Consider the following 27,902-nt stretch of genomic DNA (forward strand, 5'->3'; position numbering starts at 1 on the left):
ACTCTCGTTCTTCACATTACTCTCTATGTTGAAGATTTATCAGCATATAGCTGAAGCTTAAAGGAAGAAAAGGTTACGAGATAAAAAATCAACATAGTCAAGCTCCAATTAAGCTCCTGCTGAGAGCCTTTGGAACATCTCAGGAGCATGCTTGATCACTGCACCTGCCAGACTCGATTTCAGTGGAAATGAGCCTTCAAACAAAGGAGCTCTCCATACCCAAGTTCCAGACTTCAAAATTACTGAACAAGTACCATAGCTTCTACATCATGAACATTTCACTGCAGTTCACTACTCCATCGAATAAAAGCTGCTTCAATGCCACTCCTACCTGCTTAGGCACAAGAAAAATCATAAACTAATTGTTCGTCAGGAAAATGATCGGGGTAACAGCAGATGTCGCGAAAGTGAGACAAGTCAAATTATATGGTACATCTTTTTGGGATCACAGGGGGCAGATCGTAATTAGTAACAACCGCAAATGCAAGAATGAAAGATGAGACGGGAGAATCTTAATGGCTGCGATGACGGTTTCACCAACTACGCCGCCACGGCTCTTTCTAAGTGCTAATGCTGACCGCCGACAGCAGAGCCCCAGTGTTGAACTCGAAGCTGAAATGTCCATTTCCATTGGCCCCTTCATCTTCTTCTTGGCTGGTCCCACAACTCAATGCACAGAGAGACAGAGAGGGAGATCAAAGGAAATGGATGGCACTGGGCTTGCCCTCATAATCTTCTGTATGGCACTACTTTTTATCAGAATTGTCATATGCGATTGCTTGGTCAGGACAGAAGATGCTGAAGATGCTGCTGCTGCTGCTGTGGCTTCTTTGGATCCCTGTGAAGGGTCCAAAGGTGGTGCTTGGAGGTTATGGTCAATCCCAGTTAATTAAGTCGTAGTTGAGATGGCCACTGCTATCAATGATGTTGCAAGAGCGAAATGCGCCATAATAGTATGTTGGCTGTTGCTGTGGTGGTGGAGATAGCAACGCTGGCTGTGGTAGTGGTTGCGGCGGGGATTAATGCACTGATCTTTTTCATCATTCATTCATTTTGCAATCTTCTGTTGTGATCATTTTTCAACGAATGCGTAGATTAGTGATTTGAGTTTACTTTTGGTTCATCTTGTTCGACATATCGCCATTTGAATTACTCTTTTCGTGTGTGAAATCAACTATTATGTCCTTCGAGCAAAAGAGGCCGCATCTGCTGCACTTTAGCCATGAACGGATGCGATCGTCAGAGACCTCTCCTAGGCTGACGCCTCTAGGATCCTTGCAAGCCAGGATATGACAGTCACTAGCCGACCGAATGTGTCGAGTCAGAGGGCTGCACAACACGTAATCTGGTTATATTGTTGTATTCCTCTTCAGGATATAGACAGACAAAACAAGTGATTGGGCCAGTAATGAGCCTCATAGGCATTTCCTGAATATGCTGCAGAAAGAGAGGGGCAGGGAGCACATGCACTGTTGATCAGCAAACTAATGGCTATATATTAGATGGTGACTTAGCATGGAAACCGACCAGCAAAGGTGGACTCTTGAAATGGAATTTGATCACGATCCCAAATGATAACACTCCAGAAGTTCAGTTTTACTTATAGAGGACGCCAACAAAACAAACTACCCTGAAAGATTAATGCAACTAGAGTGCAGAATGTAATTCCAAGTCGAGCCCGCACAGTACAGAAAGTTTCACAATTAATTACTGTTGGATTAGATGGGTGAAACCTCTCATAGTTTTAGAGTTGCTGGAAACAACAATCGAACTGGGGAAATTATTGAATTCACGCATATTTTGTGAATTGCAAAGTATAGCATTCTTGCCTCAGCTTGGATATTGCTATCGAATGTCTTCATCAATTTTAAAATCAATGAACCTTACTCCATGACAAGATCCTAGAATAGTCTCAAAGGAATATCTGATCATCTTGTCATTATCATGTGTTGGCGCTTGGAACATTCTGAAGATGCAGTTGCTTTGTTGTCATCATAAGCAGAGTTAGTACATCACTCTCAGGCCCTGCATTTGGAGGGAAGTATCCTTATCCTTGTTTTACTGATTTATTCCGATTGAATTATCCAAAGCATCCCTTGGGGACTTTTGGTCAAAAGAAGAGTCACTGGAGCCTACATACATATATGACCCGAAAACAAGTATTATCAACAGATGTATGCTTGCATTTTTCATGCTTGAACGTAAGCAACTAAATCGGCGTAGCTCGGTCACTCTGTGGCCCTGTTGGCATGATTATGAAAGGTGGTAAGAGCACTAGAGAAAGGGGTATTCTGTTGCCCTTCCGGTTGGCCTACAGATCTCCCAAACAAAGGGAAACACTTTCCCTCCAAATCCTCTCCTTCCTCTCCCTCCTATTCCAACTCCCAATCATAGTGTAAGGATTTTCATTATTCTTGTCCTCATCCATTTGGTTTACGTTAAGCATCCTTAGATGACAATAGGACAGACAGCGAATCTCCGGCTATTACGTGGAGGTATTCCATGGAAACATATGTTTAAAGAATGGGTCAACCGTGTCAACTCTACCGATACATGACAAAGATCATGTTATCAACATATACTTGCCGGCCCAATTATTGATTAACTTCTTATATATAAAGTGGCCAAGTATAGATAAACCAACACTCCAAGTTAAAATTTTGATTCAGTCTTTTTGTGGGAGAGAGATGGATGGAACTGGAATCGCCCTCTTATCCATTGGTGCCGTCGTATCTTTACTAGGAATTTTGATCTTTGTGAACTTGGTTTTCTACAGGACTGGAGAGGCAAATGATGCTGCTGCGGCCGGAGCTTCTTCGGATCCTAGTGGAGGAACCAAAGATGGCAACATGGAGGTCATGGGCAAACTGGGAGAAGCAATAGTTGAGATAGCCGCCATCTCTGCTGAAGACCGTCATGGCAGCAGTATCACAGTTGGCTGCTGTTGTGGTGGTGGAGGCGGGGTCGGGGGCGGCGGTGGTTGTGGGGGTCCTGGCGGGCGTTGTGGTGGTGGTGGTTGTGGTGGTGGTGGTTGTGGTGGTGTTGGTGGCGGCGGCGGCGGCGGCGGTTGTGGCGGTGGCGGTGGTGGCTGAGGTGGGGACTGAACCACTCTGATCGGCTTTCTTTTTGTAAAATCTTGTCAAACATCAGTTTATTTTATTTAATGGATGTAAAGGTTCGTGATTCCAGTGTTTCTATTTGGTTAGGTGATATTTAAGGCCCTGCTATTTGTGTTTACTGTGTTCTTGGACTAAGGAAATTGGGAAAGATTTGGTACTTCGCGGAGTAAAATTCCAGAGATTAGCGTACCCAAGCTTCAAGAATCAGGAAAGGCTCGGTACTTCTTATAGTAGTGTTTTAGCTTGGGATTTTCAGTTATGATGAACTTAGTTGGTGTTTGGAATGGCTGATCTGATTGGTTGAGCTACATTCCTTGCAACAATGCTAAACGGGTCAATTTTCCATGCAATCTAAATTTCTCTCCTAATACAACAATCCTCGAACCAGTCGCCCCTCATTGTAAAAACTTCCGATGATCATTATCGTTCAATGTATGGATGTGCAGGTTGGTGATCATTCCGGAAGTAGTGTAGCATTGATTGATGTTGAAGGCACTACAATTAGTGTCATTCTTTGCCCTGTACTTTGACTAGGAAATTCTGGGAAGAATCCCATTCTCGCATAGTTCACCTCAGGCTGGGCATTCTGGGGTTAAAGCCATGAGACATAGCAGAGCGAGATTAAAGAGTATTTCTATGAGAACATAAGTGGAAAGTTCACTCGGAGTAACCCAAACAAACTGATTTATGTATCGGATTTCCAATTGAATTCTGCAACACACCGCACAAAGCTCTCTCATCATTAGTAGAAGATACCGGTGCCAGTAAAACAAGCAACTATTGAGCAAAATCTCAGTCAGAAAATCCTTACAGAAGCAATTGTAATTGACACAGCTTAGCGGCTAATACAGCTACAGAGCGAAAGGAACATTGTTTGTCGAGCCCTGCGCAGTACAGAAAAATATGACGTCCAGTTAGGTGTTTGATTGGAGGCTGGAAATTTAATGAGTAGTCTGAACTTTTCTGGACCCACGGTTCATTATTAGTTCCTGTAAACTGCAAAGGAATCTCCTTGTTTCAGCTTATGCCTTACTGACAAGGTCATAGGATACCCCCCAATTAAGGAACATTTGGTTGATAGAATTTGTCGATCGAGTCAAGTCAACAGACACATGATAAAGACACAAAAATTAACATGTAGTGTCATCCTTATAAACGGCCATGTATGAGAGAACCAATAATCCCTAGTTTGAGTTCTGGTTCACCCCTTTTGTTGGAGGGATAGATGGATGGAGCTGTGATTGCACTCATATCTATTGGTGGGGTCGTTTTTCTGCTCGGGATTTTCATATTCGTGAACTTAGTTTGCTTAGGGACTGGAGATCGGGCAAATGATGCCGCTGGTGATGGAGATTCTTCAAATCCTCAGAGAGGCACCAAAGATGGCAACACTGAGGACATGGTCAGAGGAGAAGTTGCCACTGAGATAGCCACCGCTAATGCTGATGACCGTCACAGCAGCGGCACCACAGTAGGCTGCTGTTGTGGTGGTGGGGACTGCGACGGTGGTGGCTGTGGTGGTGGATGTGGATGTGGTGGTGGTTGTGGCGGAGGATATGGTGGTGGTTGTGGCAGCTGAGGTGGACAGTGGACCAATCTGGTTGGCTGGCTTTTGGTAATATCTTGTCAAGTATCAATTTTTTCTGATGTAATAGATGTAAAGGTTCGTAATTCCAGTGTTTTCTGTCGAGTTAGATGATAATCTAGGCACCGCCATTTCTGTGACCCTTCTTCTTGTGTAGTTTGAGTAAAAAAATCAGGGGAAAAAAAAAAAGAAGCTCCTCAGTACTTCACCAAGTTAACTTCCTGAGCTTAAAGAATCTTATGGAAGCTCGCACTGTGAGCTCTACTGAAGCTGTTCAGAATTGATTGCTAGAAAGTTTTCGGTTCGTGCAGATACCCGTGTTTGAAGCCACTGTTTGTGTGACCATGATAGTTTCCTCGAGGACAACGGATCTCATCACGATCCTGTCACCATCACAGGGTCGAACTGAGAATACCCCTCGAATTTTGTCCTCATTATCGTCAAGGACACGCTTGATCCTAGTATGGAAGAAGACCTTCCGTGTGAAAAGAAGACATAAGAAAATCTCAAACTTCATATTCTGCGTATTTGTTTTAGAACATAATTTGTCATATATGTTTTAGTTTACATGAAACTACTCTGTCGATCTCAGCCCTACACCTGGAGGAAGATGCGAGCATGTCATAGTCAAAGTCATCGGCATATTGGCTAAAAAGAAAGGTCAAGAGAGTCAAACATGTCTCACATCCTTAGACACATCAATCCAGATTATAACAGGGCAAATGCCTTATTATATAAAGGGCAGTAGCCTATGAGTTAATCCTCCAAAGTCACAGTATAGTTTTAAAACTGTTACTCATTTGGGAAGACAGAGATGGATGGGACTGGGATTGCCTCCATAATCATCGGTATGGTACCAGTACTATTTTTTGTTGGAGTCGCCATATACAATTGCTTGGCCGGGACAATAGAAGAGGCTAATGATGCTGCTGCTGTTGCGGCTTCTTCAGATCCCCATAAAGGGACCAAAGATGGTGACATGGAGGTTATGGTCAATCCTGGAGAAGTCGTAGTTGAGATGGCCACTATTATAAATGATGTTCCCAGAGCCACCGAGAGCAGCACAGTAGGTTGTTGCTGTGGTGGCGGAGATGGCGATGGCGGCGGCGGCGGCGGTGGCGGTGGCGGTGGCGGTTGTGGCAGGGATTAATGAGCTGATCTTTTCCTTCATTCGAGCGTTGTGAAATATCTATGATGTAATCATTTTTCGACGAATGCATAGATCGTTGATTTTAAATATTTACTTTTGGTTCATCGAGATGGACAAATTTTTCTATTATTGACTCAGAAAATGAAGTGGGCCTTCCATATGTCCTTTGAGTGAAAGAGGCTGCATTTGGTGCCATTTAGCTCCGAACTGATGTGATCATCGGGGGCGTCTCCCCTGGGCTGACGCCTCTAGGGTCCTTTAAAGACGGGACATGGCAGTCACTAGCCAAACATGGAACCAGAGGACTGCACATCTATTCCGGCTTTATTGTTATTCTTGTTCAGAATATGGAGACTCGAAAAAGAATGTTCAGCTAGTCCTGCACTAAGAATCCCAATAAGCATTTCCAGAAGTGAATATGCTGTAGAAAGACAGGGGCAAAGACACCCAACACCGATGATCAGAAAAAGTGGCTATGAAAATATTAGATGGTGACTTAATGGTAATTGCTACACATTGGACACTGATCAGCAAAGTTAAATCTTGAAATCGTGATCTCAAATAATAATAGTCTGTTCAGTTTTACTAGTAAAAAATACTGCTAATACTAACTACTCATTAATACAACTACAAAGAGTAAAATGTGACTTCAAGGCCGACTTCCGGAATGGATTGTCGCTTTTAACTGTTTGTTAGACTGGATGGCTGAAAGCTCCAATAGTATACTAAATGATGGAAGCTATAGTACCGGGGAAAGTAGTGAACTCATGCGGTTCTGTAAATTCCTAGCCACTTCCTTGTTTCGGCTCACTGCTATCGAATGTCTTCGTCAATTTATAATCAACACACCTTGCTCCATTCCAAAATGACAAGATCCTAGAATATTTCTCAAGGAATAATTTTCCGATTGTTGGGAATTATAATCCCATATGGAAAAACTGAAAGAATAATCATAAGTTTATATGAAGCTTAGGTATCAACACTAATCAGCTCGAGCTTTCCATATTCACGTAAAAGTTCAAATCGATAAGTATTGGTACCCAAACCTCATATAAACTCATAATTATTCTTTCATTTTTTCCATGTGGGATTATAATTCCCGATTTCTGACTACACATTATCACTAATAATCCTTTAACTCTGTCACAATCATGGGAGGGGAATATATATATATATATATATTTTTTGGATAAATTCTCAGGAGGGAAATATCCTTATCCTTCTTTCCCCAATTTTCTGCTTACTGCTATATTAAAATTGGTCTTCATAAATATATAATTGATAAGGTTTTGCTGCATTAGATGAAAAAGTCAAAGGAAATATATACATATATATATATATGTCCCCCAAAGGAACCAAGCTGTCATTATCATGAAGATGGCACTTGGAAAATTTCCCGGGATGGTTTCGTCTTATAATCGTATACGCGTAAATTTAGACTTTTCAATAATTTTGACCTCATTTGTTATTACATGATGAAGCATCAACGAATTTATGTACGGAATGGGTAAAACGACCCGTTAACACAACCGACCACCATCAATTTGCACTCCCGCCCAAACTAATCCAAAACTAACCTGTGGATGCATACACTGCATGGTTAAAGAACGGGTCAGCCGAGATGAGTCAACGGATACATGACGAAAACTATGTTATCAACGTATTGCTGCAAGTTACACTTTTCGTTCATTCCTTTCCTTTTGTTTGAAACAAAGATGGATGGAGCTGGGATTGCGCTCTTATCCCTTGGCAGCGTTGTACTTTTACTCGTAATTTTCATCTTTGTGAACTTAGTTTGCCACAAGACTGGAAAGCCAAATGATGCTGCTGCGTCTAGAGCTTTACAAGCTTCTTCGGATTCTCGGAAAGGCACCAAAGATGGCAACATGGAGGTCCTAGGCGAGATGGGAGAAGCTGTCATTGAGATAGCCACCACTCTTGCTGATGACCATCACGGCAGCAGCGTCACATTTGGCTGTTGTGGTGGTAGTGGAGGTGATGGTGGTGGCGGTGGTTGTGGTGGTGGTGGTGGTGGGGCTGGTGGTGGCGGCGGTGGCTGAGAAGGGGACTGGACGAATTCAATTATCTGGCTTTTTGTAAAATCTTCTCGAACTTCATTTTGTTTTGATGTAATGGATGTAAAGCTTTCATGATTCCAGTGTTAAGTTTGGCGATATTTAAGGCGCTGCTATTTGTGTTATTCTCCTTCTTCTTCTTTTTTTCATTGAGTTAAAGGGGTTGGGTGGCCACCAGTATAGCAACTCCCGCAGGGCATAAACATACGAGCCCGAACCCCACCGCGAAATGTTCGATTTGAGCCATAGCTATATTAGGACCCGAGGGTCTGGGCTCATCATCTCAACCCCAATGAGGTATCAGAGGAACACCACCCAACCATAAGTTTATAGTCGGGTACTACTACCGCAAACAGGTTTGACAACAAATAGGGAACCTTACCCCCTTATTTGCTCCCAAGTCTCCTCCCTACCTAGTGCTTAGAACATAAGCGCGTTACCAACTGAGCTACGCCTTATTGGTTTTATGTTATCCTCTGCTCCTTGTTGTGTTGTTGGACTAAGGAAAGGAAAAAAAAAAAAAAGCTGGTAGTTCACGGAGTTAACTTCCAGAGATTAGCCGACCTGAGCTTCGAAAATCAGGAAAGGCTCGGTGATTCCTCTTATAGTAGTGTTTTAGCTTGGGATTTCCGGTTATATGAACCTAGTTCGTGTTCGGGACAAGTGATCTGATTGGTCGAGCTACGCTGTAAATTGAATGAGTGATCTGAACTTTTCTGGACCGACGGTCCATTAATTTTTTTTCCAGTAAACTGCTGAGGAATCTCCTCGTTTCAGCTTACGCATGAATGGCAGGGTCATAGGATAACTTCCGATTTTTCGCTTTGATAGTTCAACAAGTCAAAGAGACTCGACAATTACGGATACTCTCCAATTAAGGAAGAAGGATTAATTGGCTATCCTATCAAACACATGAGATGGAACTCCCATAACATTATGAGGGTCGAATTTCCATATCATCATCGTAAACGCGTCTCCTACAAGGAGGATTGAATTTCATCCCTGAGAGAGAGGAAAAAGAATAAGGACTTTTATAAAACAGACAAGTTTGTGACAGTCCCTATCTAAAACAGACAAGTTCGTATCGGCTCCTGGCTGCTGGTGATTGTCTCCCCCGGAACGTTTAGACATCATAGAATATGTTATTGAGTCCAGTCGACGGACAAATGACTTCAAGGCCGACTTCCGGAATGGACTGTCCCTTTTAACTGTTTGTTAGACTGGGGGGCTGAAAGCTCCAATAGTATACTAAATGATGGAAGCTACAGTACTGGGGAAAGTAGTGAACTCATGCGGTTCTGTAAATTCCTAGCCACTTCCTTGTTTCGGCTCACTGCTATGGATGTCTTCGTCGATTTATAATCAACACACCTTGCTCCATTCTAAAATGACAAGATCCTAGAATATTTCCCGAGGAATAATTTTCCGATCATACTTTAACACTGTCACAATCATGGGAGGGAAATATCTTTTCTTTTTTTTTTCTCAGGAGGGAAATATCCTTATCCTTATTTTCCCCAATTTTCTGCTTACTGCTATATTAAAATTGGTCTTCATAAATATATAATTGATAAGGTTTCGCTGCATTAGAATGAAAAAGTCATAGGATATATATCCCCCAAAGGAACAAAGCTGTCATTATCATGAAGATAGCACTTGGAAGTTTCCTGGGATGGTTTCGTCTTATAATCGTAGACGCGTAAAATTAGACTTTTGAATCATTTTGACCTCATTTGTTTTTACACGATGAAGCATCAGCGAATTTTTTACGGAATGGGTAAAACAACCCGTTAACACAACCGACCACCATCAATTTCCCTCGGCCAAACTAATCCAAAACTAACCTGTGGATGCATTCCCTGCATGGTTAAAGAATGGGTCAGCCGAGATGAGTTAACGGACACATGTCGAAAAGTATGTTATCAATGTATGCCTGCTCATGTAAGTGATCGACTTCTTATATATATATATGGCCTGCAGGTATAGTGAAACCAATGCTGCAAGTCACACTTTTGGTTCATTCCTTTCCCTTTGTTTGAACCAAAGATGGATGGATATGAGATTGCGCTCTTATGCTTTGGCGGCCTTGGACTTTTACTCATAATTCTCCTCTATGTGAACTTAGTTTGCCACAAGATTGGAAAGCCAAATGATGATGCTGCGGCTAGAGCTTTACAAGCTTCTTCGGATTCTCGGAGAGGCACCAAAGATGGCAACATGGAAGTCCTAGGCAATATGGGAGAAGCTGTCGTTGAGATAGCGACCGCTCTTGCTGATGACCATCACAGCAGCAGCGTCACATTTAGCTGCTGTTGTGGTGGTAGTGGAGGCGATGGTGGTGGTGGCGGTGGTGGAGGAGGAGGAGGTGATGGTGGTGGTGGTGGTGATTGTGGTGGCGGCGATGGCGGCGGTGGCGGCAGTGGCGGTGGCGGTTGCGGAGGTGGCGGTTGCAGAGGTGGCGGTGGCTGAGGAGGGGACTGGACGAATTCAGTTATCTGGCTTTTCGTAAAATCTTGTCGAACTTCATTTTGTTTTGATGGAATGGATGTAAAGCTTTCCTGATTCCAGTGTTTTCATTTTGGCGAGATTTAAGGCGCTGCTATTTGTGTTATACTCTTCTTTTTTTTCTTTTTTTCTTTTTTTTTAGGGGTCGGGTGGCCACCAGTGTAGCAACCCCCACAGGCGTAACCATATGAGCCTGAACCCCACCGCGAAATGTCCGATTTGAGCCATAGCTACACCAAGACTCGAGGGTCTGGGCTCGTCATCGCAACCCCAATGAAGTATTAGAGGAACACTATCCAGCCACAAGTCTATAGTCGAAGTACTATTACCGCAAACGGGTTCAACAACAAATAGGGGGACCTTCCTCCCTTATTTGCTCCCAAGTCTCCTCCCTACATAGTGCTTGGAACATAAGCGCGTTTCCAACTGAGCTACACCTCATTGGTTTTGTGTTATACTCTACTCCTTGTTGTGTTGTTGGACTAAGAAGAAAATCAACAAAAAATTTTAAAAAAAGCTGGTAGTTCATGGAGTTAACTTCCAGAGATTAGCCGACCTGAGCTGCGAAAATCAGGAAAGGCTCAGTGATTCATCTTATAGTAGTGTTTTAGCCTGGGATTTCCAGTTATATGAACCTAGTTCGTGTTCGGGATAAGTGATCTGATCATTCAAGCTACGCTGTAAATTGAATGAGTAATCTGAACTTTTCTGGACCCACGGTTCATTATTCTCATATAAGGGATGTAAAGGTTAGTGTTTCCAGTGTTTTCTGTCGAGTTAGATGATAATCAAGGCACTGCAATTTCTGTCCCTCTTCTTCTTCTTGTGTAGTTTGACTAACAAAATCAGAAAGAACTCGGTACTTCACCGAGTTTAACCTCCTGAGATTAGCAGACACAGCTTAAAGAATCCTATGAAAGCTAGCACTGTTCCGAGTTGATCACTATAAAGTTTTTGGTTGGTGCAGAGAGTCATCTTTAAAGCCATTGTTTGTGGTGACTTTAAGGTCTTATCAAAGGAAGATAAACTTTCCAACTAATAGTTCGATATCGGTGATCATTCTCAATAAGCAACAGTCTTCAAACTCATATACCAGGAGCATTCGCCAGCCCATGCGCAATTTCCTTTATTAATCTATCGTGTGATGATAGACTCGAAGAGTAGTGTGTCACACCTTCTCATATTTCACCATCCCACAGTTCATCGAGGCTTTTGTATGGACTGCATGTTTCATGAACTGCAAAATCGCCCCGGAGAAGCCTAGCCTGCACCACACAATCGCCAAGCTATAGCTACTAAGAAGATTGCCTGACAGAAAATCACCAAGTAATCACTTAGGAAGGTTTATATGGATGTACCTGTTGTATGGTCGAGAACTTTTCAAACAGCTCTGCAGGAATGCTCCAGTCGAACACATCAAAGTTTTCTTTGATCCGGGACACATTGACGCTCTTTGGGAGGACACTGTGACCAGACTGAAGCCCCCAGCGTAGAGCAATTTGGGCAGGGGATTTGTTGAGCTTCTCGGCAATCTCAATCAAGACCGGTTCCTTGAGTGTCTCACCCTTGACCCATGACCCAGGCGATCCTAGTGGCGAGTAGGCCTGCAAAATAACAAAAGACCCGAGATATAGAGATTACACCAAATACTACTCATAACACCAGTGAAGTTCGATAAAATTTTTCCAAAGCATTATGCAGGAAAAATTTTAAAAGATTATTATTAAACGACCTAAAATCTTAAGCTCGTAAATAAAACATGTGGCATTGATAAGAGACACATGACCAAGCGGCGCATGGAGACTCAAAAGCAAAGCTCTAATACCACGTGGAAGTGTCTTAAGGAAACATGACCAACTGATGAATAAGCTTAAGCTTGCAGAACATGGAATTCTAATACATCACGCATGTACTACGTCAAGAGGATTACTGAGAGATGAACTCCAGTGGATTGGCACAGACGGTGAAGGCTAGGTTGCTGCCACACGGGGTGGCATTCTACTTGATTAACGGCAGGTGGGATCTTCGTGTGTGAGAGCAAATTTCCTAGCTTTCTGGTCGAGAAATTGCTCACACCGATCGCACGGGCCCGACCAGAAGCATATAACCCTTCCATGGCAACCCATGTCTCTGGGAGGCACAGAGGAGCCATGACTTCTGGAGCAAACCCTCGACTTCCTGGCTTCGTTCGGAATGGCCAATGCATCTGATGAAGACAAAGATCCAGTTCCAAATAATTCAAATTCAACATCAGCTTTGATTTACTTTGCTTTAAAATAAATACAACTCCACAATTCGCGTTCTTCATATTACTCTCTATGTTGAATGATTTATCAGTATAAAGCTCAAGCCTAAAGGAAGAAGAGATTACGAGATATAAATCGACATAATCGAGCTGCAAGTCTTCTAAACTCATGCTGAGAGCCTTTGGAACATCTTCAGGAGCATGATCGCTGCACCTGCGAGTCGATCGATTTCATTGGAATTAAGCTTTCAAACCAAGGAGCTCTCTATACCAGAAACTTATTAAAGTTCAAGACTTCAAAGTTACCGAACGATTACCATAGCTTTGACGTGATGAACAAGTCACTGCGCTTCACTACTCCATCGGAGAATAGCTGCTTCAATGCCACTCCTACCTATTTAGGCACACGAAAATGATCAAAGGAGTAAAGGCGGATACAGGGACGGAGCATTCGAGATTAGTACAAGGAGATTCTACCTCTTTCTCGTTATCGTAGACCCGGGCACAGTCGATGTGACGATACCCTGCCTGCAAGAAGCATGATTTCCAGAGCCAATCGGGCCAAAATGAGACGGTTTAAAAAACTTCAGGGGTCAAAATGAGACAAGTCGAATTACATGATCCATTCTTAAAGGGGTCACAAGGGGCAAATCGTAATTAACAACGACTGCAAACACGAGAGAAAGACAGGACAGGAGAAACCTTAACGGCAGCGACGACGGCTTCACCGACGACGCCCGGCGGCGCTTTCCAAGTTCCGAGGCCGACCGCCGGCATCAGAGCCCCAGTGTTGAGCTCGAAGCAGAAATGTCCGTTACCGTTCGCTCTCTTCATCTTCTTCTTGGTTGGTCCGACAACTCAACACGCAGAGAGGCAGGCAGAGAGAGATCTAAGGATATGTCTGATGAATTGTATTGCTAAGACAGACGGGAATGGAGGAAGATGAAGATGGAGATAAAGGAGCCGCTTCGGTTGCAGTGACGGTCTCTGGGTGACCCGGTCCTGCCGGAAGAACCCCACAAAAAGATTTCCATGTATTAACAAAAACAATGCTCAATGGATAACGGCGACAAAGGTAGATCATTTCCCATTTACTAAACTACCTATCAACGTACGCGTGGATAATTCATTTCACATATGACTGGGCATGGCATTCGGAATCGGTTACATCTAATGCAGCGGAATCGATTAGCAAGTCGATCCCTTTACATGATGATTCCACTCCCTTTTGTTACAGTCTTTCGTACCGAATGCAACTAGATTAAGTAGAATTGCGTGTGTATGCGTTCTTTTTGATGAAATATATGCGTATGAATTCCACTCTTCATGTTGTGGTTCATCATTTGAGTCGACCCCATCACTCTATGACTCCAATTTACCACATTTTTCCGCCATGCTGCTGTCAGCAGACTTTCGACCGTTCACTTCGGCTTCCGTATATGTATCTCTTCATTCTCCTTTTTCCGGGTTAAGCATTTGAGAAATACATTTCCTCGGACATATATGCTTGAGCAATATCTTGAAAAGAAATAAGTTGAGCGCCAGATGCAAATACTAATGCCTCGCATTAGTTCAGGGCCAGATACAAATAGATGTAGTAGATGCATTATCAATACTCATTCTGCACCGAAGACGATATTAGACTGCATTAATGAGGCAGATGGGAACAGACAAAGTATCTTCTCCAATAAATTCCTTTCAGAGCTCGCCATCCCATAACTCTTCCAAGGACTTGTAGTAGCCCAGCGTCTCATGCACGAAACCCGTGCCTTTGATGGGCCTCTCCTACGTAATGGATAACAGACACGGAAAGCTGTCAATTACTTCATTCGTGGACCCACTTTTTAATCAGCAGTGACATAGATAGGAGTTGGGTACTTGCCTGAGGGATTTCAGCGAACTTGGTGAGAAGGTCATTGGGAATCGACCAATTGAGAATGTCCAAATTTTCTTTGAGCCTCACCTCATTAGTGCTCTTCGGCAGCACACTGTGGCCTGCCTGCAGGCCCCAGCGAAGGGCTACCTGGGCTGGAGTCTTACCTAGTTTTTGCGCAATCAAATTAAGCACTGGATCCTTGAGCACCAGGGTCCTTACAGAACTCGATGCTGGTGAACCCAATGGAGAATAGCCCTGAGAGGATGACAGGAAGTCGTGTAATGCATTCTATTAATTATTTCGAAGAGGCTATGGCGGGAAGAGGTTTGCTTACGGATAAATGGACTCCATTAGACTTGCAGAACTCATGGAGCTTCGGTTGTTGCCACACTGGGTGGCACTCCACTTGGTTCACAGCAGGCGGGACCCTGGCGATCTTTAACAGTTCCCCAAGCTTCTTTATGGAGAAGTTGCTAACTCCAATAGCCCGAGCCTTTCCTGAATCATAGAGAGCCTCCATAGCCTTCCATGTGCTTGTTATGTCAGGCTTGGTAAGGTTTTCGGGGCTGATCCCGACTGAGCCCTGCTTCATGCTCGCTGGCCAATGGATCTTATATCACAAGAGAAAAAATATGTAATTGATATCAATTACTGAAAACATAAACCAGATCGATACTGTCAACCATGATTTCATTTTGACCACAAACCAAGAAATGAAATAGGATTTTCACCATTTCGACAGGCCACAGCAATGCAACCTGGAAAGCAAAATATGGAATTGATTATACATACAAGATAAAGATCCACGCAGTCGAGCTGCAAGTCTCTCAATGTCTGATCTAATGCCTTGGGCACATCTTCTGGTGCATGGTCGGTACTCCTACAACGTGATTGAATTTCTGAGTTATAGATTGACTAGCACTAATAGCAGGAAGAGAACCTACAAAAGCAAGAAAGGGAGAGAGTAAAAGGCAAACCAAAGTTTGGAGGTGATCCATAGATCTCTGCGATTCACTACGCCATCATCAAACAATTTCTTTAGGGCAGATCCAATCTATCGAAGATAAGATAAGGTGCGTCAGTAGTGATAAACCAAAGGATGGTCAAGATGATTTCTCTCTTCGGAAGATCAAGCTTTCTTGGGGCAATTTCTTCTTTTAGCAACAATTCAGCAACAGAAATGTAAATAAAGCACTAAAGCCTGAATCTTTCTGCTAGGGGAGAAGGCTTCAACATTTCTTAAAAAAAGATGGAGACATTTATCCAGAATTTCAACTTATCCAAAAAGAGAAATAAAGCAAGACAATTCAAAACATCATGTGAGTTCTATGGGACCCTCCACGGGCCGGACGTGATAAGTTGTCTAAGTTGTCTCCAGTCAGCCCGAGAAAGAGCAGGCAATGTCTCTGTAATTAGGAGCAACTGCTGATTGCAAAGTACTTCAAATCAGTATCTGCCTATCCGACAGGGAAGGTGTCAACAATTTTACAGAGCATTTAGACAAAACGTAGGGAGTACTAGTACTGCAGCACCTCCTTCTCGTTACCGTAGAGTCGGGCACAATCAATATGTCGGTAGCCGGCCTACATCCACACACACCAAATCACATATGTAAAATCGAGCTGAAAGGAAGAAGGTGCGCTTGACAAAGTACGGAGATCACACTCGAACCATCGTCACCATTATCCACGTGTTACAATTACAGTAACAAGCTTTATGGTTTTCCGGGAATTCAAAACCGAATTGGCACATGACACCGTAATACCCGACCGCGCGAATTGATGGGCGCGTACCGCTATGGCTTTGGGGAGGGCATCCCCAACTATGGCGAGATCGGCCTTTGACGTGCCGAGTCCGACGGAGGGGATCTTAGCTCCGGTGTTCAACTGGAAGAAGGCAGCATCGCCCGACATCCTCGGACCGAATGATGAGATCTTCAACGGATATTTGGACCGTCTGAGCCAACAATGGAGGAGAGTAGACAGGTGGAAGCAGCTGTTAGAAGAGTGAAAGGTGAGATTTTTATTACTGATTTTCAGCTCGAGAAGAAGGCGGAGGAGCCTCCAACGCCGCCGCCTCCCTTTCTTTATTTTCAGTTTTTAAATATTTTTAGATTTTTAGATTTTTTTAATTAAAAATTATATTTAAAGGTCCCAATGCGTTTAGTAATGGAGTGTGATTATGATTTTATTTGATTTTACGAGATAAAGACAAAAGTAATTGAGAAAATTTATTATAAAATTGAATAAGAAAAGAAAATTATGATTGTATTGTTAATAGTTGAAAAAATTTAGTATTAAAAATTAATGATTATAATAAATAAGAAAAAAAATATGTAAGAGAAGTTATTATTAAATTAAAGAAAAAAATGTAATGATTGTATTGTTGAATTGAGGAAAAATTAAAGTGAACTTAAATTAAGTTAAATTTCATTTCATTTCTAAACGAAATATCTATTTCGACGAACCCGTTGTCCATTAATGAAACTACAGAGGTTGTTACTGGAATGTACCTTTAAAAGAATAATAAGTTTCATCTTAACTTCGTTTCCAAACAAAATATCTATTTCGACGGGACTTGTTGTTCATTAATGAAATTACAGAGGTTGTTATTGGAATGTACCTTTAAAAGAATAATAAACTTCATCTTAGATAATAACATTGCGTTTAGTAACGAAATTAAGTTTGATTTAATGAGATGAAGATAAAAGTAGTTGAAAAAAGTATGTAAGAGAATTTGAAAAAAAAAGTAATAGTTGTATTGTTCAATTAAGGAAAAAATGTTGAAATTGAGAAAAAAATATTGAATAATTGTGATAATTTAATATTAAAAAATGAATTGTAATAATAGATAAGAAAAAGTATTAGAGAAAGTTTGAAGAAAAAAATAGAAAAGTAATGGTTGTGTTGTTGAATTTACGGAAAAGTAAAGTAAAGTTAAATTAGGTTAAATTTGGTTGCGTTACTACTCAACTCTCTTTCTGATACACTTTAATATGATGCATTCTAACCAATATGGATTAGTTCAAATGATCGACATTTATTATTCTTAAATAAGGCATTGAATTCTAGTTTTCTGAATAGAAAAAATTCACTCTGAAAGAGATTTATCTTTTAATGGCCCGTCTTGACCTGAACTAGACTAATCGGGACTTATTGGACTCTCGAATATTAAGATACACACCAAATTAAATATAGCACTTTTGTTGGCACTATATATATATATAGCACGTTTGAATTAGCCTCTATAAATTACTTCTTTTAAGATAAAAAAAAAGTATAGCGTAGTGACGCAAGTCATCGCCTGGTGATCAAGAGGTCGCAAGTTCGATATTTAGGTAGAATTATCGTGCTCCTTTCTTATATATGTCAATAGTGGAAATCTAAAAAAGTTTCGACCGGCCAATACTTGATTTTGCGATTTGAGCGGTGGATTTTCAAAGGTTTGGTTCTACATTCATTCCAAAAGACACTATCTCAACTGTATTAAGTAGGCTACTCGCTGCTGGACATTTACTGTGGGGACTGAAATAGCCCGACAATCAAAGCAAAGGGACTAAACTAGAAATAAAAATATTTTGAGGACTAAATCGGTCTTGAATGAAATTACGAGGATCAAAATCATAAATAAGTTGGAATGTGTTTTTTCCTCGGAATCCATCAAATGTTGTTTTCGTTTTGGCAAATTCACAGAACCCGAAAGGACCAGGAATAAAGGGCGAATCGTTCTTCGACCCAATTGCTTATCTCCTCCGATTTGCCGGGATTCCGACGACCCAGTTGCGCCGGGGACCCTTTTCAGCAGAAAGGGTGGAAGAAGGGGATGAAGATCTTGGGGAGGCCGGGGACAGTGAGCGGGCTGATGATGAGGACGGGGCAGTTCGGTTTCGCTGCCGCTTCCATCTCCGCCATGCTCAGCAGCGGGGACACCTCCAAGTTCACAGCTTTTAGGTACGACGTCGTCTAATCTTGCTTCCCTGTTTTTGTCATTACTGCATTTGTATGGGTGTTCTTGTTGAGCTCTGTGATGATCCTCATGGATAGCATGGAAATTGACCTCAAAAATCGAGCTTTTGGTTCATACGTTGATGATTCGATTGTATCACAGCTCGCTCGATTTGCCCTGGTCTAGGATAATTTTAGTTGTGATGGCCAATGACTTGGACTTATCATTGCCTGTGATACTAATGACTTGTTACGTTGGATCAGGAGCGTCTGAATATTCCGTAAACAATGTTGAATTTGTCTGAATCTACTGTGCTTATATGATGTATCTTACTTAGTGGAGTTTTGGGGATGTTGCACTAACGGGGCAGGAACATAAACGAATGGGATCTATTTCCTATTGTTTGTTCACTTCGGAGGGATTATTCCGTCTTGACAGCTATTTGGTTGCATCGATGGGATTTCAAGTCTTATATAGCTTTGCACTTGCGTGCCTCGATGCCTATGCTCTGAAGAAAAACAGGGACTTGCAAAATCCAGTTTCTGTGAGCTTCTTTGCCATTGGAGACTGGGTATTCATCTGTTCCTTTAGACTCATTACAGTTTGTTCACTATACCCTGTTATCTTTAATGGGTTAGCATAGCATTTTATTCTCGACATGATTTATTTTGAAACTGATTGCTCCAAGAAACTGCAAATTTCATTTGATTTATTTTCAAATATATATAGAGCATCATGAGCTTATAACTATTGACTCCGCAGAATATTTCCAGTGTGAGTGCTTGTATGTGGATTTGTTAGCATTATGAGGCAGTTAATCCTTTCATTTCAGAGCAAGCTGCTATATCCGCAATTTCGATCTGTTGATATATATATATATATATATATTTTAATCTCAAATTTGACAATAATTTTTCTTTATTGAGTTTCAGAAGAGGGTAACTTGGATGCTTCGTTCCAGCAATAGCACTATAACCACCTTAACTTTGACGCTTTTGTGAATGCTCACTGCCCACTAACACCAGGATGATGCATTTTCCTGATTAGCTGAATAATTCATCTGGAATTGAACAATTGCTTGATGTACTTGTTATGTATTGCCAATAACTTGATGACAGTGAGAATTCCTTGCAGTTTTCACTATTGCCCCATTGTATCTTTAGGCTGTGCTTTGACTGTCCATATGCATCTTCTCATAGTTTATCCTTCTGTGCTGAAAAAATTTCCCTGAACTATAATCAAACTGAAAGCTCAGTTATCAAATATTGCCTTCACATTCTGTTTGCAGTCAATCTAACCCAAGTCTCTGTACTTTCTGTGTTACGTAAGTGCGAACCCATAACATAAAATTCTTATAAACAATATAAGCCGGAACTTAAAGGTTCACTTTCGGAATTTGCAGGTGACATCAATGCTATCACTAGCAGCAGCGTGCTCATCAGCAGGAATTATAGTCCTCTATTTGCATGACTTTGAGCTCTGCAATCGATCTCATCTCCCATGTCTAATGTATGAAATCTCGGTCATTTTCGCATTCATTGCATGGGGTCTCCTCTTCATGTCTTTTCAAGTAATGTTGTGGATCTTGGCCTCATTTTCTAACAATCCACATCTTTGATACACTGCCTGTTGGATTGGAGTGACTGTACAAAGTCTTGATGCCTCTGGTTGTCATGTAAATGCAGTTGCTCCCTTTTGAGTGGTATCGTATCATCATGATTCCATATTCCTTCAATGTTTCGATACAGCTTTCTGGTGTATGTTAATGAACTTTCCCGCTTTTAGGATTTTAGATAAAGTTTAATCTATCCTTTTATCACACGTGAGTTGGACCTCCGGGCAGTTGCGACAGTCTCCCCTCCCCTTCCTCTTGAGAACTTCCAATAAATGGGTTATATAATCTTTTAATTTTCGCGAAGTTATCTTACTTCAAAAGTGTATGCCAAAGGTAATATCCCTGACTTTGAACTCTTGGGTCGGTGTTTGTCAGTTATGACTCCTGACTTCCCGAAATGAATTCCTTTTCTCACTTACATTAGTCGTTTTGTGGGATTGAAAACCGAGTTCTCTTATTTGATCATTAATGTGTTCGACTTACCATGAAAGCTTCTTTGGACCGAATCCTGAATAATGGGGAAACAGTCTCCTTTACCCGAACTAATTGCTAGTCAGCCTTTCAGGGCGATGAGAGTGAAAGAAGAGGCAAAGTTGAGGAGGAGAAGAGAAGGAAATACACAGAGCTAAGCTGAAATACACAACTAACCGGTTTTGGCCATTCGGCCATCATTCAACTTTCTGAGACATTACAAACATCTAATGTACATTATCTTAATCTTTAACTACCTTGGCGCGTGTTCCTTGATTTGGTTTTCACGACGCGCTTATCGATCTCATTACAATACGACGTTGAAAAAAAAGAAAAAAGAAAAGAGAAAAGAGGAGAAATGGAACCATAGGAAGATATAACGTACCATCCTGTAACCATACAATATATACTGACAAGTGCCGAAGGTATACTTTATGCTGCGGCATGTACTTGATTAGCATATCCAGCAATTCAATAGCCGTAGTTACCGGCAACACGACGTGAGGTCAGTCGAGAGACCGGTGACTCGATGCCCGTAGACACGATGACTTCAGAGGTGGAAGCACGCAGACTCGCTTCTCTGGAGGGTGGGAGAGAAGCCACGGAGACACCATAATCTGACTGGAGAAGATTGGCGTTTTGAGACCGACCTGAGTCCCCAGCAAGTCTCAGGTACGAGGCCGAGGGCGACTCGTCGAGCCACGAGCTCAGGGGCCCTTGCCTTCCCGTATTCTTGTGCTCCACAAGTGTTCTGTACACAAAGGGTATGAGACCTTCCATCGTTGCAGCTCTCACAGAAAAGAAAAAGGTTAGAGTTCACTAATTAGGAGAGGTGGAGGGATGGGCTTTTAAAAAGGGAAGGAAAAGGTTGATGATGTGGCAAAAAGCACCATATCAGTCTCCTCCTTTATTCAAACAAAACATTTACTTGGTCAATACAATTCCTTGATGGATTAGATCAATTATAATCACTCACAAACAGATAAACCTACGATATGTGCAAATTATTTCCCTTACTTAATATAAACAAGTACGTAAAATGCTTAAATAGTTCTGTCTCGCTGCTTGACGTAATGAAATACCGAGAAAACTAAATAAACTTGTCAAATGGGAATAACATCACTTTTTTGTTAATTTTACGAATCTTATTTAGTTCGCCGCACGATAAATATGGAAATCAGAAAATCGATGATTTATTTCCCGAAAATAAAATACTCCTAGAAAATGTAGACTATTTTCTCGGGCAATAATATTTTCAATAATTTATCTTTTGAGTCCAAAAAAATAAAATGAAAGAGTAGAAAAATAGAGAAAGACAGCCACGCAGAGCTTTAGAGGCAAACCCGCACGAAGGCCTCGAAAGGTACGTGAAAACACTTTGTAAACCACATGCGTTCTTTCTTCTTCTCGTCCAAGTCACACTCCCTTCACTTTATTCAATATTGTAAAATTTTTAATCATTGTAAGATTAGTTTGATGACTTTGAAACACATCTCAATACGATTGGCGGGGTTGTTGTTCTTTTTTAAATTTCTGCGTGCCGGTTTCATCTTCCAAAGGATACGTATTTATAAGTTACATTACTATCTACATGCCACATGTATGTGGTGAAAATTATTTTTTTTATTTCTATTTTCCTTTCTTGTCATAATTAGGAAATGTCGAGGATATAATAAAATTCGATGTTGATTGAGATTTTAAATGATCATATCTCACAATGATGTGACAAGAAAAAAACCAATTAATAAGAATGTTATATTTAAGAACAATTATGTCTAGTACTCGAGCGGTTAATACTCATTTTTCTATTTACTTCAATTTGATTGGTGTTTTTTCACGCAACTATGATAGGATTTCTTCATGCGGTTGGTGCAAAGAAATTAATTGTTAATTTGCTTGGCCAATGTTGATTGCACCTAAGTTTTAGCTAAAGTTCGTGGCTTTACCATAATTTTCAACGAAAGCGATCGAAAATAGGCGCTTTTTAGTATCTTGCCTTTTTCTTGTAACCTCGAACATCTACTTGTTTATGTCGTATTGATCCAAACTCTGAAGATGGATATGGATAAAACTAGGGGAGGTCGGCAGCTGCTTACAGACGAAGTTCTCTATCAGATTGTCGATAAACATTGTGCGTCAAGTTACCTTGTTTTCTGGCCAAAAAAGAAAAAACTTGTCCCTTCAAACACCGCCATCCTGGCCGCCAGAGTGGGTGTCCGATGGCTTGCCTCGTTTCCGAAGGACTCAATCATGGGTCGAGTTAGGCCATGGTAAGGCTTTGACCTTTGCTGTGGCTCAGCGAACACCAATATCACTCTACACAATACCGGCTTAAGTATTCCCGCCATAGCCTTGTGCCATGTTAATCTGCTAGATACTATCACTACAAGGAACAGGACAAATACTTGTCGAATAAAATTTCAAATTGTGCTTTTAAATCGAAACATCATATATTATTTGGATTATGTAACTGCTCAATGGTCTTTCCAAGTACTCGCAAGACAAGTCGAGGACTCCCTGCACTCCGAGGTATAGTTGCCCCGTAACTTATTTGACATGATTGAATAGATTAGGATCCAATAACTGTGGCCGCTACTGGGTGGTGGTTCTGCTTCATTTTCTTCTCATTTAACCGTTATCATCTCGAGCCAACCTTGCAGTCTGAAAAAGTTTACATTACGGGGAACCCGGAAGAAATGATACAGTGAAACAAGCACTGTCGAGTCTCTCACTGCAAAGAAATGAAACTGTCCAACCGACAATGTGCTCCGTACTGATACGAGCACCAGCTGCAATCTAAAACCTTACGTACAGAAAAGCCCTACAGAATCATTCAGGGTAATTGCTGAAAGTGGCTCCCGAGGACCGGGAAATATTTCTTCTGTACATTATGCTGGACAAAGTTACACAATGTACATCAAGGAACTGCTCCACCAGGTCAAGAGCAAGAGGAACCGCTATCTACCAAAACTGTTGCTCGTCCTTCGCAGCATCAATCAATGGCGTTTCAAAAGCCTCTGCCTCAAGGTTCCTCAGCCAGCAATAGAGTGTGCCACCAGCCACAGGCAATGTTTTTCGGAACAAAGCCCTCAAAGGAAACTCGGGAAGGGATATTTCGGTCGATGGTGTCGCCCAAACCCAACTGTACGTGCAAAGTAGAAGTGGGCTTGAGAGGCAAGAATCTTCACAAATTCATCTTAAATGAGAGTTCAGGAGTTGTTACCTGCCCATATTTGTTCCATCCCCAGCTAAAAACTTGACCATCATCTTTTCGATACATGTGAGACAGAAAGCATAAGAATCCGTGTATTAAAGGAAGACAAAAAGAGTATATGATCAATATTAGGTAGGAGAGTAGGAGACATTACCTGTTAGCACTGCATTATGGCGGGCTCCAGATGACACCATCTTCACGTGCTTCTCTTTCAGACCAGGACAGTCCAGAAGCCTCGGTACGGTCTGGATCATACATATGCAGAGACACTGAGAACAATCCCTCACATTTCCATGGAAGTAGAATGCATCTTTAACTCAAAACTATTACAAAGGGTGTACCTCTGCATGTTCCGTTCCTGTTCCGAGTTGTCCAAACTGATTCCCACCAAAGGTGTACACATGTCCATCAACAGTGACGCACAAAGTATGCCACAAACCGGCAGCAATACCCCCAATTGCATTTCCCACTAAGGAAGACACACATGTTGGTCTTAGTTGATCATTTGTATTCCCGTGTCCACACTGGATTAGAAGAGCAGAGAAGAATTTGAGTGAAAGGATATAAGATCAAGATAGTACAGGGAGAAAATATTAAGTTTGAATGCTTTAAGGATTCTTTGCTCCTTCAGAAAATAGCTATATCTAACTCCCGTCAACAGCCCAGAGGCTTTAGATCACTTATCGATGCGGTATATCTTCAAAGGAGGTCCTAAAATATTAATGACAGAGCTCACCTGTCCATAAAGTCCCCATCCAAATGTATGCAATGCTCCAGAATCTACAAGAAAAAGTTTAGGTACGAAAATAAGGTGGAAAATGTGCTAGACATTGAAGTAAACAGGCACCCACCATTGCATAGATATAGAAGCAGCCAGCAGCGCAGCACAGTCAATATATTTTTTCCAACTCTGAGCTGCCACAGTCAAAATAAAGTTGCAGACCAATGCAGAAAACATAACATACATGTGTACATATTTTGCATTTATAGAGGCCTAAGGACATCCGTCTTTCCATATATAATCCAGGATGGGAACAAATTAATGTGGCTGACACTTGGAAAGAAAACCACCACCAAAGCAACTGTTTATGTTTCATTGTTCTCTCAAAACTGTTATGAATGTCCCCAAGTGTCCCCAAGTACCAAGTGTCAGAGCCCACATAACAAAGAGTACTAACCTGTTAGAACTGCACTATGCCGACCTCCACAAGCAATTTGCTTCACACAGCTTCCAGGGGCTTTTGACATTTGCATTGCTGAGCTTATGCTACCATTGTTACCTATTAAGGTTCCATCCTTTCTGAGGCTAGGGGGCTGAATGCAAGGTATAAGATGGGGAGAGGAAACCATTTTTATCCGAGATCCCAAACCTAGCTGTCCTTCACCACCATAGCCCCAACCCCAAACCTGCCCCATATCTGAAACTTTGCGTAAAAATATGATGCATCAGGAGTCTTGCTTTATATCAAAAACCTTCCATATCTTCGAACTTCAAATGACCTACAAAACTATATTTTGTAACCACAGAGTGGCAGACGCACTACCAGGAACTTCCACAGGAAACACAACCATAGGTTCACCTGACAATGCTAAGGTGTGGCGTCCTCCAGCAGCAACCGTACTAATCCTCACACCAGGACCCAGGTTCACTAAACAAGGTGGCAATGTAAACGTTTCATCTCCAGGAGCCATACTCTCAAGTTCTTGCTTAGTAGATGATGTTTTCCTTCGCTTGGAGATTTCCTCTCCTGCCTTCTTGTCACTGGCCTGCGCTGAATTTGAGCTTTGAGACTTGGGGCTCACTGCAAAAATATTTTTGGTGAAAACTTGTTGATAACAGCAACAATTTACATTTATAAACTTTTAATTGATTTTCAAATTACCTTGTTCAGTCGCTGTAGAGCTTTGTCTTCCACTCGTGTCCTTTTGGGAGCCTCCTCCAAAAGCCATATCGGAGACAGCTTTGCTAGAAGGAACGCACTCTTTCCAACCCCAAGTGTATATTTCACCTGCCTCTGTAATTTTCAAATGTAAGAAGTATGAAAGCACCCGGTGGTTAATGACAATATTAATCCCAAATAGCATGTCTGTGATGGGAAATATGTTGCTGTGCCAATCCAGTCCTCTAAATTCCGGGGGTCAAATCAAGGTTCATGGCACAATAGGAAGGGTGACCTAATTAAGCAGTTCTGATTTAAGTGGTTTACATGTAAAAAGAACCATATAAGTTACTGTAAAACAATGAGGTACATCAAAGAGGAGATAATCAACAAGCAGAAAAAACTACCTGTAACAGAAACACAATGGGCCCAACCAGCAGCAGCCCTCACGATTGACGCCTCCGTTGGAAGAGGAAAGGGCTCTGGAATTTCCTTGAATGGTGCAATAAAAAAAGTGCATATTCAATTTAAAGAAAGCAGAATTGCAAACCAGACGAGCCAGAAGATAACTGCATTACCCCATGCTTTCCTGAAGCTACGTAGCTTTGACCTTCATCATCTGCCGAACCCCATGTTATCAACTTTCCCGACTCTGATACGCCACATTTGGTAATAAAAGAAAATATATCAGCAATAAGAACTTCAACTCGAACCAGAGAAAATGAGAGGGCGAAAAACAAATTGAAAAGAGCAGCGTAGCTTCTGATGGATCAAATCAACGCTTCAAATATCTCCGGTATATCGAAGAAGTGGTTAGATTGTTGCTCCTCTCTTTGTCTTTAAGGATTAGCTCACAACGAGTAGGAGATCAAGCGCACTTTCTAGCTCAGCTTAAGTTCAGAACAAGTAAATAGCAGTGAGCAGATAAAAAATGCAAGATCAGAACTTTGAGAGCAAGGATGCTTTAAGCTGGAGGATTATCACAGAAAGCATCCAATTCCATGCGATTCTCCAATGTCCAGTAACAGGACTACTCGATACTCGACAATCATACAATCGTTGAGTCCACAATGCGAACTTCGATGTTGGATTCAGCTCAAAGTGATGCGTGGCACAATGCTCACTGATATAGCTGGGAATAATTCCTAGTAAAAGAGTTCTCGATCCGCTCAGATCACATCCAAACAACCGAAGCCTACACGAAAATGTAAGGGACGCTGACCTGATTGGAACTCGGGAGAGAGAGTTCCCCGTCACGAAATCAGCCAAAAATTGGAGAAAGCCAAGCAGAAACTGACCTGAAATTGCCATGGCGAATCCACAGCCACCGCCGCAGACGTCCTTCCAGGAATCGCCTCCACCAAGCCGGATTTCCACCGGAGCTGCAATCGGCGACTTCTCAACCGAAGCTCCGGGGAGGTAGCCCCAGACATAGACCAGATTCCGCCCACCCACCGCCGCCTCCGCCTCTCTCTGTACACCTCCACCGCCATTCGTGGCCATCCGAATCCGTAGCCGGCGATCCTCCGACGTCGAATCCGAAGCGAAAACGTCTCTCAGCGCTGTACTCCGGCGAAGTGAATCGACGGAAGAAGAAGAAGAGGAGGAGGAAGAGAAGAAATCGGGGGACACGTTGGTCCCGTTTATTAAACTAATAAATCTTTGAGGGGCCCCGTATCAAATGCAGCGACGCAGGGCGAGCCACGTCGGATGCCACGTGGACGTGGGACGCGTGGCGGGATCAGGGCCGGGAGTGCGGATTATTCTTTTGGGGCGCTGAAGCTGCTGGATGTTTCTGGAAGGAGCTGAGGAACATTGCTCGGGCTCCACGCCCCCTCGTTGAGAGCCACGTGGTGGGTCCCCATTGGCCACAGTTCTTTATTGCTCTTTTTATTTATTTTAAGGGTTAATTACCAAAAACATTACCTTTACGCTATTTTTAAAATATAACATTTAAAAAATAGCACATAAATATATGACATTTAATTTTTTTTAAATATAGCACGACATTTTGAGAATAATACAGAAATACACGACTTTCGTCTTTTTTTTCTTAAATATAAATTTTTAAAAAATAACACAAAAAACACGACATTCAGTTTTTGCTGCAATTCTTGTACGACGTCAATTATTCGTCAAATGTAACGGTAACAGTTAACGGCGTCTCGTGGCACAATATAATTGGACAAATGGGTCCCATATATTTTTATTTAACTAAAAAT

General features: G+C 41.9%; 7 protein-coding genes across 11 annotated transcripts; 4 read left to right on the plus strand and 3 right to left on the minus strand.

Annotated features, from left to right (window-relative positions):
• The first annotated feature begins 524 nt into the window (after positions 1-524).
• On the plus strand, positions 525-3,092 carry LOC116208934 (alanine and glycine-rich protein-like). Its single transcript, XM_031542510.1, has 2 exons — positions 525-868; positions 2,777-3,092. The coding sequence occupies exons 1-2, from the start codon at positions 525-527 to the stop codon at positions 3,090-3,092; spliced, it is 660 nt and encodes a 219-aa protein (XP_031398370.1).
• A 4,477-nt stretch (positions 3,093-7,569) lies between these two features.
• LOC116208935 (homeobox protein Hox-B3-like) lies at positions 7,570-7,914 on the plus strand. The gene has a single exon (XM_031542511.1). It carries the CDS (start codon positions 7,570-7,572, stop codon positions 7,912-7,914), a length of 345 nt encoding a protein of 114 aa, XP_031398371.1.
• A 1,809-nt stretch (positions 7,915-9,723) lies between these two features.
• Positions 9,724-11,080, plus strand: LOC116208649 (glycine, alanine and asparagine-rich protein-like). Its single transcript, XM_031542186.1, has 2 exons — positions 9,724-9,870; positions 10,055-11,080. Exons 1-2 carry the CDS (start codon positions 9,834-9,836, stop codon positions 10,396-10,398), a joined length of 381 nt encoding a protein of 126 aa, XP_031398046.1. The 5' UTR covers positions 9,724-9,833; the 3' UTR covers positions 10,399-11,080.
• A 147-nt stretch (positions 11,081-11,227) lies between these two features.
• LOC116208647 (NADPH-dependent aldo-keto reductase, chloroplastic-like) lies at positions 11,228-14,027 on the minus strand. Of its 3 annotated transcripts, none has more exons than XM_031542182.1 (8): positions 13,795-14,027; positions 13,382-13,681; positions 13,157-13,207; positions 12,997-13,073; positions 12,806-12,893; positions 12,365-12,640; positions 11,793-12,038; positions 11,228-11,699 (listed from the first exon to the last, which is right to left on the minus strand). In XM_031542182.1, exons 2-8 carry the CDS (start codon positions 13,511-13,513, stop codon positions 11,613-11,615), a joined length of 957 nt encoding a protein of 318 aa, XP_031398042.1. In that variant the 5' UTR covers positions 13,514-13,681; positions 13,795-14,027; the 3' UTR covers positions 11,228-11,612. The 3 variants fall into 3 exon arrangements, with proteins under 3 accessions (XP_031398042.1, XP_031398041.1, XP_031398040.1); XM_031542181.1 differs by having other exon boundaries at positions 13,783-14,027; XM_031542180.1 differs by having other exon boundaries at positions 13,382-14,027.
• Positions 14,028-14,179: 152 nt separating this feature from the next.
• On the minus strand, positions 14,180-16,632 carry LOC116208648 (NADPH-dependent aldo-keto reductase, chloroplastic-like). Of its 2 annotated transcripts, XM_031542183.1 has the most exons (7): positions 16,349-16,630; positions 16,088-16,138; positions 15,533-15,609; positions 15,348-15,435; positions 14,890-15,165; positions 14,562-14,810; positions 14,180-14,464 (listed from the first exon to the last, which is right to left on the minus strand). In XM_031542183.1, exons 1-7 carry the CDS (start codon positions 16,466-16,468, stop codon positions 14,378-14,380), a joined length of 948 nt encoding a protein of 315 aa, XP_031398043.1. In that variant the 5' UTR covers positions 16,469-16,630; the 3' UTR covers positions 14,180-14,377. The 2 variants fall into 2 exon arrangements, with proteins under 2 accessions (XP_031398043.1, XP_031398044.1); XM_031542184.1 differs by lacking the exon at positions 16,088-16,138 and having other exon boundaries at positions 16,349-16,632.
• A 1,594-nt stretch (positions 16,633-18,226) lies between these two features.
• LOC116209614 (CASP-like protein 5B2) lies at positions 18,227-20,351 on the plus strand. Of its 2 annotated transcripts, none has more exons than XM_031543312.1 (3): positions 18,227-18,505; positions 18,939-19,071; positions 19,903-20,332. In XM_031543312.1, exons 1-3 carry the CDS (start codon positions 18,378-18,380, stop codon positions 20,116-20,118), a joined length of 477 nt encoding a protein of 158 aa, XP_031399172.1. In that variant the 5' UTR covers positions 18,227-18,377; the 3' UTR covers positions 20,119-20,332. The 2 variants fall into 2 exon arrangements, 1 of the variants encoding a protein (XP_031399172.1); XR_004157286.1 differs by having other exon boundaries at positions 18,324-18,505; positions 18,871-19,071; positions 19,903-20,351.
• Positions 20,352-23,240: 2,889 nt separating this feature from the next.
• LOC116208467 (ultraviolet-B receptor UVR8-like) lies at positions 23,241-27,321 on the minus strand. The gene is made up of 11 exons (XM_031541935.1): positions 26,979-27,321; positions 26,259-26,332; positions 26,088-26,172; positions 25,684-25,815; positions 25,381-25,602; positions 24,979-25,218; positions 24,537-24,580; positions 24,142-24,324; positions 23,955-24,045; positions 23,810-23,853; positions 23,241-23,728 (listed from the first exon to the last, which is right to left on the minus strand). Exons 1-11 carry the CDS (start codon positions 27,181-27,183, stop codon positions 23,609-23,611), a joined length of 1,440 nt encoding a protein of 479 aa, XP_031397795.1. The 5' UTR covers positions 27,184-27,321; the 3' UTR covers positions 23,241-23,608.
• Positions 27,322-27,902: the final 581 nt, after the last annotated feature.

The sequence above is a fragment of the Punica granatum genome, chromosome 5 (assembly GCF_007655135.1).
Source record: "Punica granatum isolate Tunisia-2019 chromosome 5, ASM765513v2, whole genome shotgun sequence".
Classification (NCBI taxonomy): domain Eukaryota; kingdom Viridiplantae; phylum Streptophyta; class Magnoliopsida; order Myrtales; family Lythraceae; genus Punica; species Punica granatum.

Coding starts and splice junctions, on each gene's coding strand:
- LOC116208934 (XM_031542510.1), top strand. CDS start 525: ATGACGGTTTCACCAACTACGCCGCCACGGCTCTTTCTAAGTGCTAAT. Junction 869..2,776: donor TCCAAAGGTGGTGCTTGGAG/GTTATGGTCAAT, acceptor GGTTTTCTACAG/GACTGGAGAGGCAAATGATG.
- LOC116208935 (XM_031542511.1), top strand. CDS start 7,570: ATGGATGGAGCTGGGATTGCGCTCTTATCCCTTGGCAGCGTTGTACTT.
- LOC116208649 (XM_031542186.1), top strand. CDS start 9,834: ATGTCGAAAAGTATGTTATCAATGTATGCCTGCTCAT. Junction 9,871..10,054: donor ATCAATGTATGCCTGCTCAT/GTAAGTGATCGA, acceptor ATGTGAACTTAG/TTTGCCACAAGATTGGAAAG.
- LOC116208647 (XM_031542182.1), bottom strand. CDS start 13,513: ATGAAGAGAGCGAACGGTAACGGACATTTCTGCTTCGAGCTCAACACT. Junction 12,894..12,996: donor TTCATCACGTCAAAGCTATG/GTAATCGTTCGG, acceptor ATCGACTCGCAG/GTGCAGCGATCATGCTCCTG. Junction 11,700..11,792: donor AGTTCTCGACCATACAACAG/GTACATCCATAT, acceptor TGTGTGGTGCAG/GCTAGGCTTCTCCGGGGCGA.
- LOC116208648 (XM_031542183.1), bottom strand. CDS start 16,468: ATGTCGGGCGATGCTGCCTTCTTCCAGTTGAACACCGGAGCTAAGATC. Junction 15,436..15,532: donor TGGATCACCTCCAAACTTTG/GTTTGCCTTTTA, acceptor ATCACGTTGTAG/GAGTACCGACCATGCACCAG. Junction 14,465..14,561: donor AGTTCGCTGAAATCCCTCAG/GCAAGTACCCAA, acceptor TCCATTACGTAG/GAGAGGCCCATCAAAGGCAC.
- LOC116209614 (XM_031543312.1), top strand. CDS start 18,378: ATGAAGATCTTGGGGAGGCCGGGGACAGTGAGCGGGCTGATGATGAGG. Junction 18,506..18,938: donor TCCAAGTTCACAGCTTTTAG/GTACGACGTCGT, acceptor CCGTCTTGACAG/CTATTTGGTTGCATCGATGG. Junction 19,072..19,902: donor TCTTTGCCATTGGAGACTGG/GTATTCATCTGT, acceptor CGGAATTTGCAG/GTGACATCAATGCTATCACT.
- LOC116208467 (XM_031541935.1), bottom strand. CDS start 27,183: ATGGCCACGAATGGCGGTGGAGGTGTACAGAGAGAGGCGGAGGCGGCG. Junction 25,603..25,683: donor CTCTACAGCGACTGAACAAG/GTAATTTGAAAA, acceptor ATATTTTTGCAG/TGAGCCCCAAGTCTCAAAGC. Junction 23,854..23,954: donor CCATAATGCAGTGCTAACAG/GTAATGTCTCCT, acceptor TGTATCGAAAAG/ATGATGGTCAAGTTTTTAGC.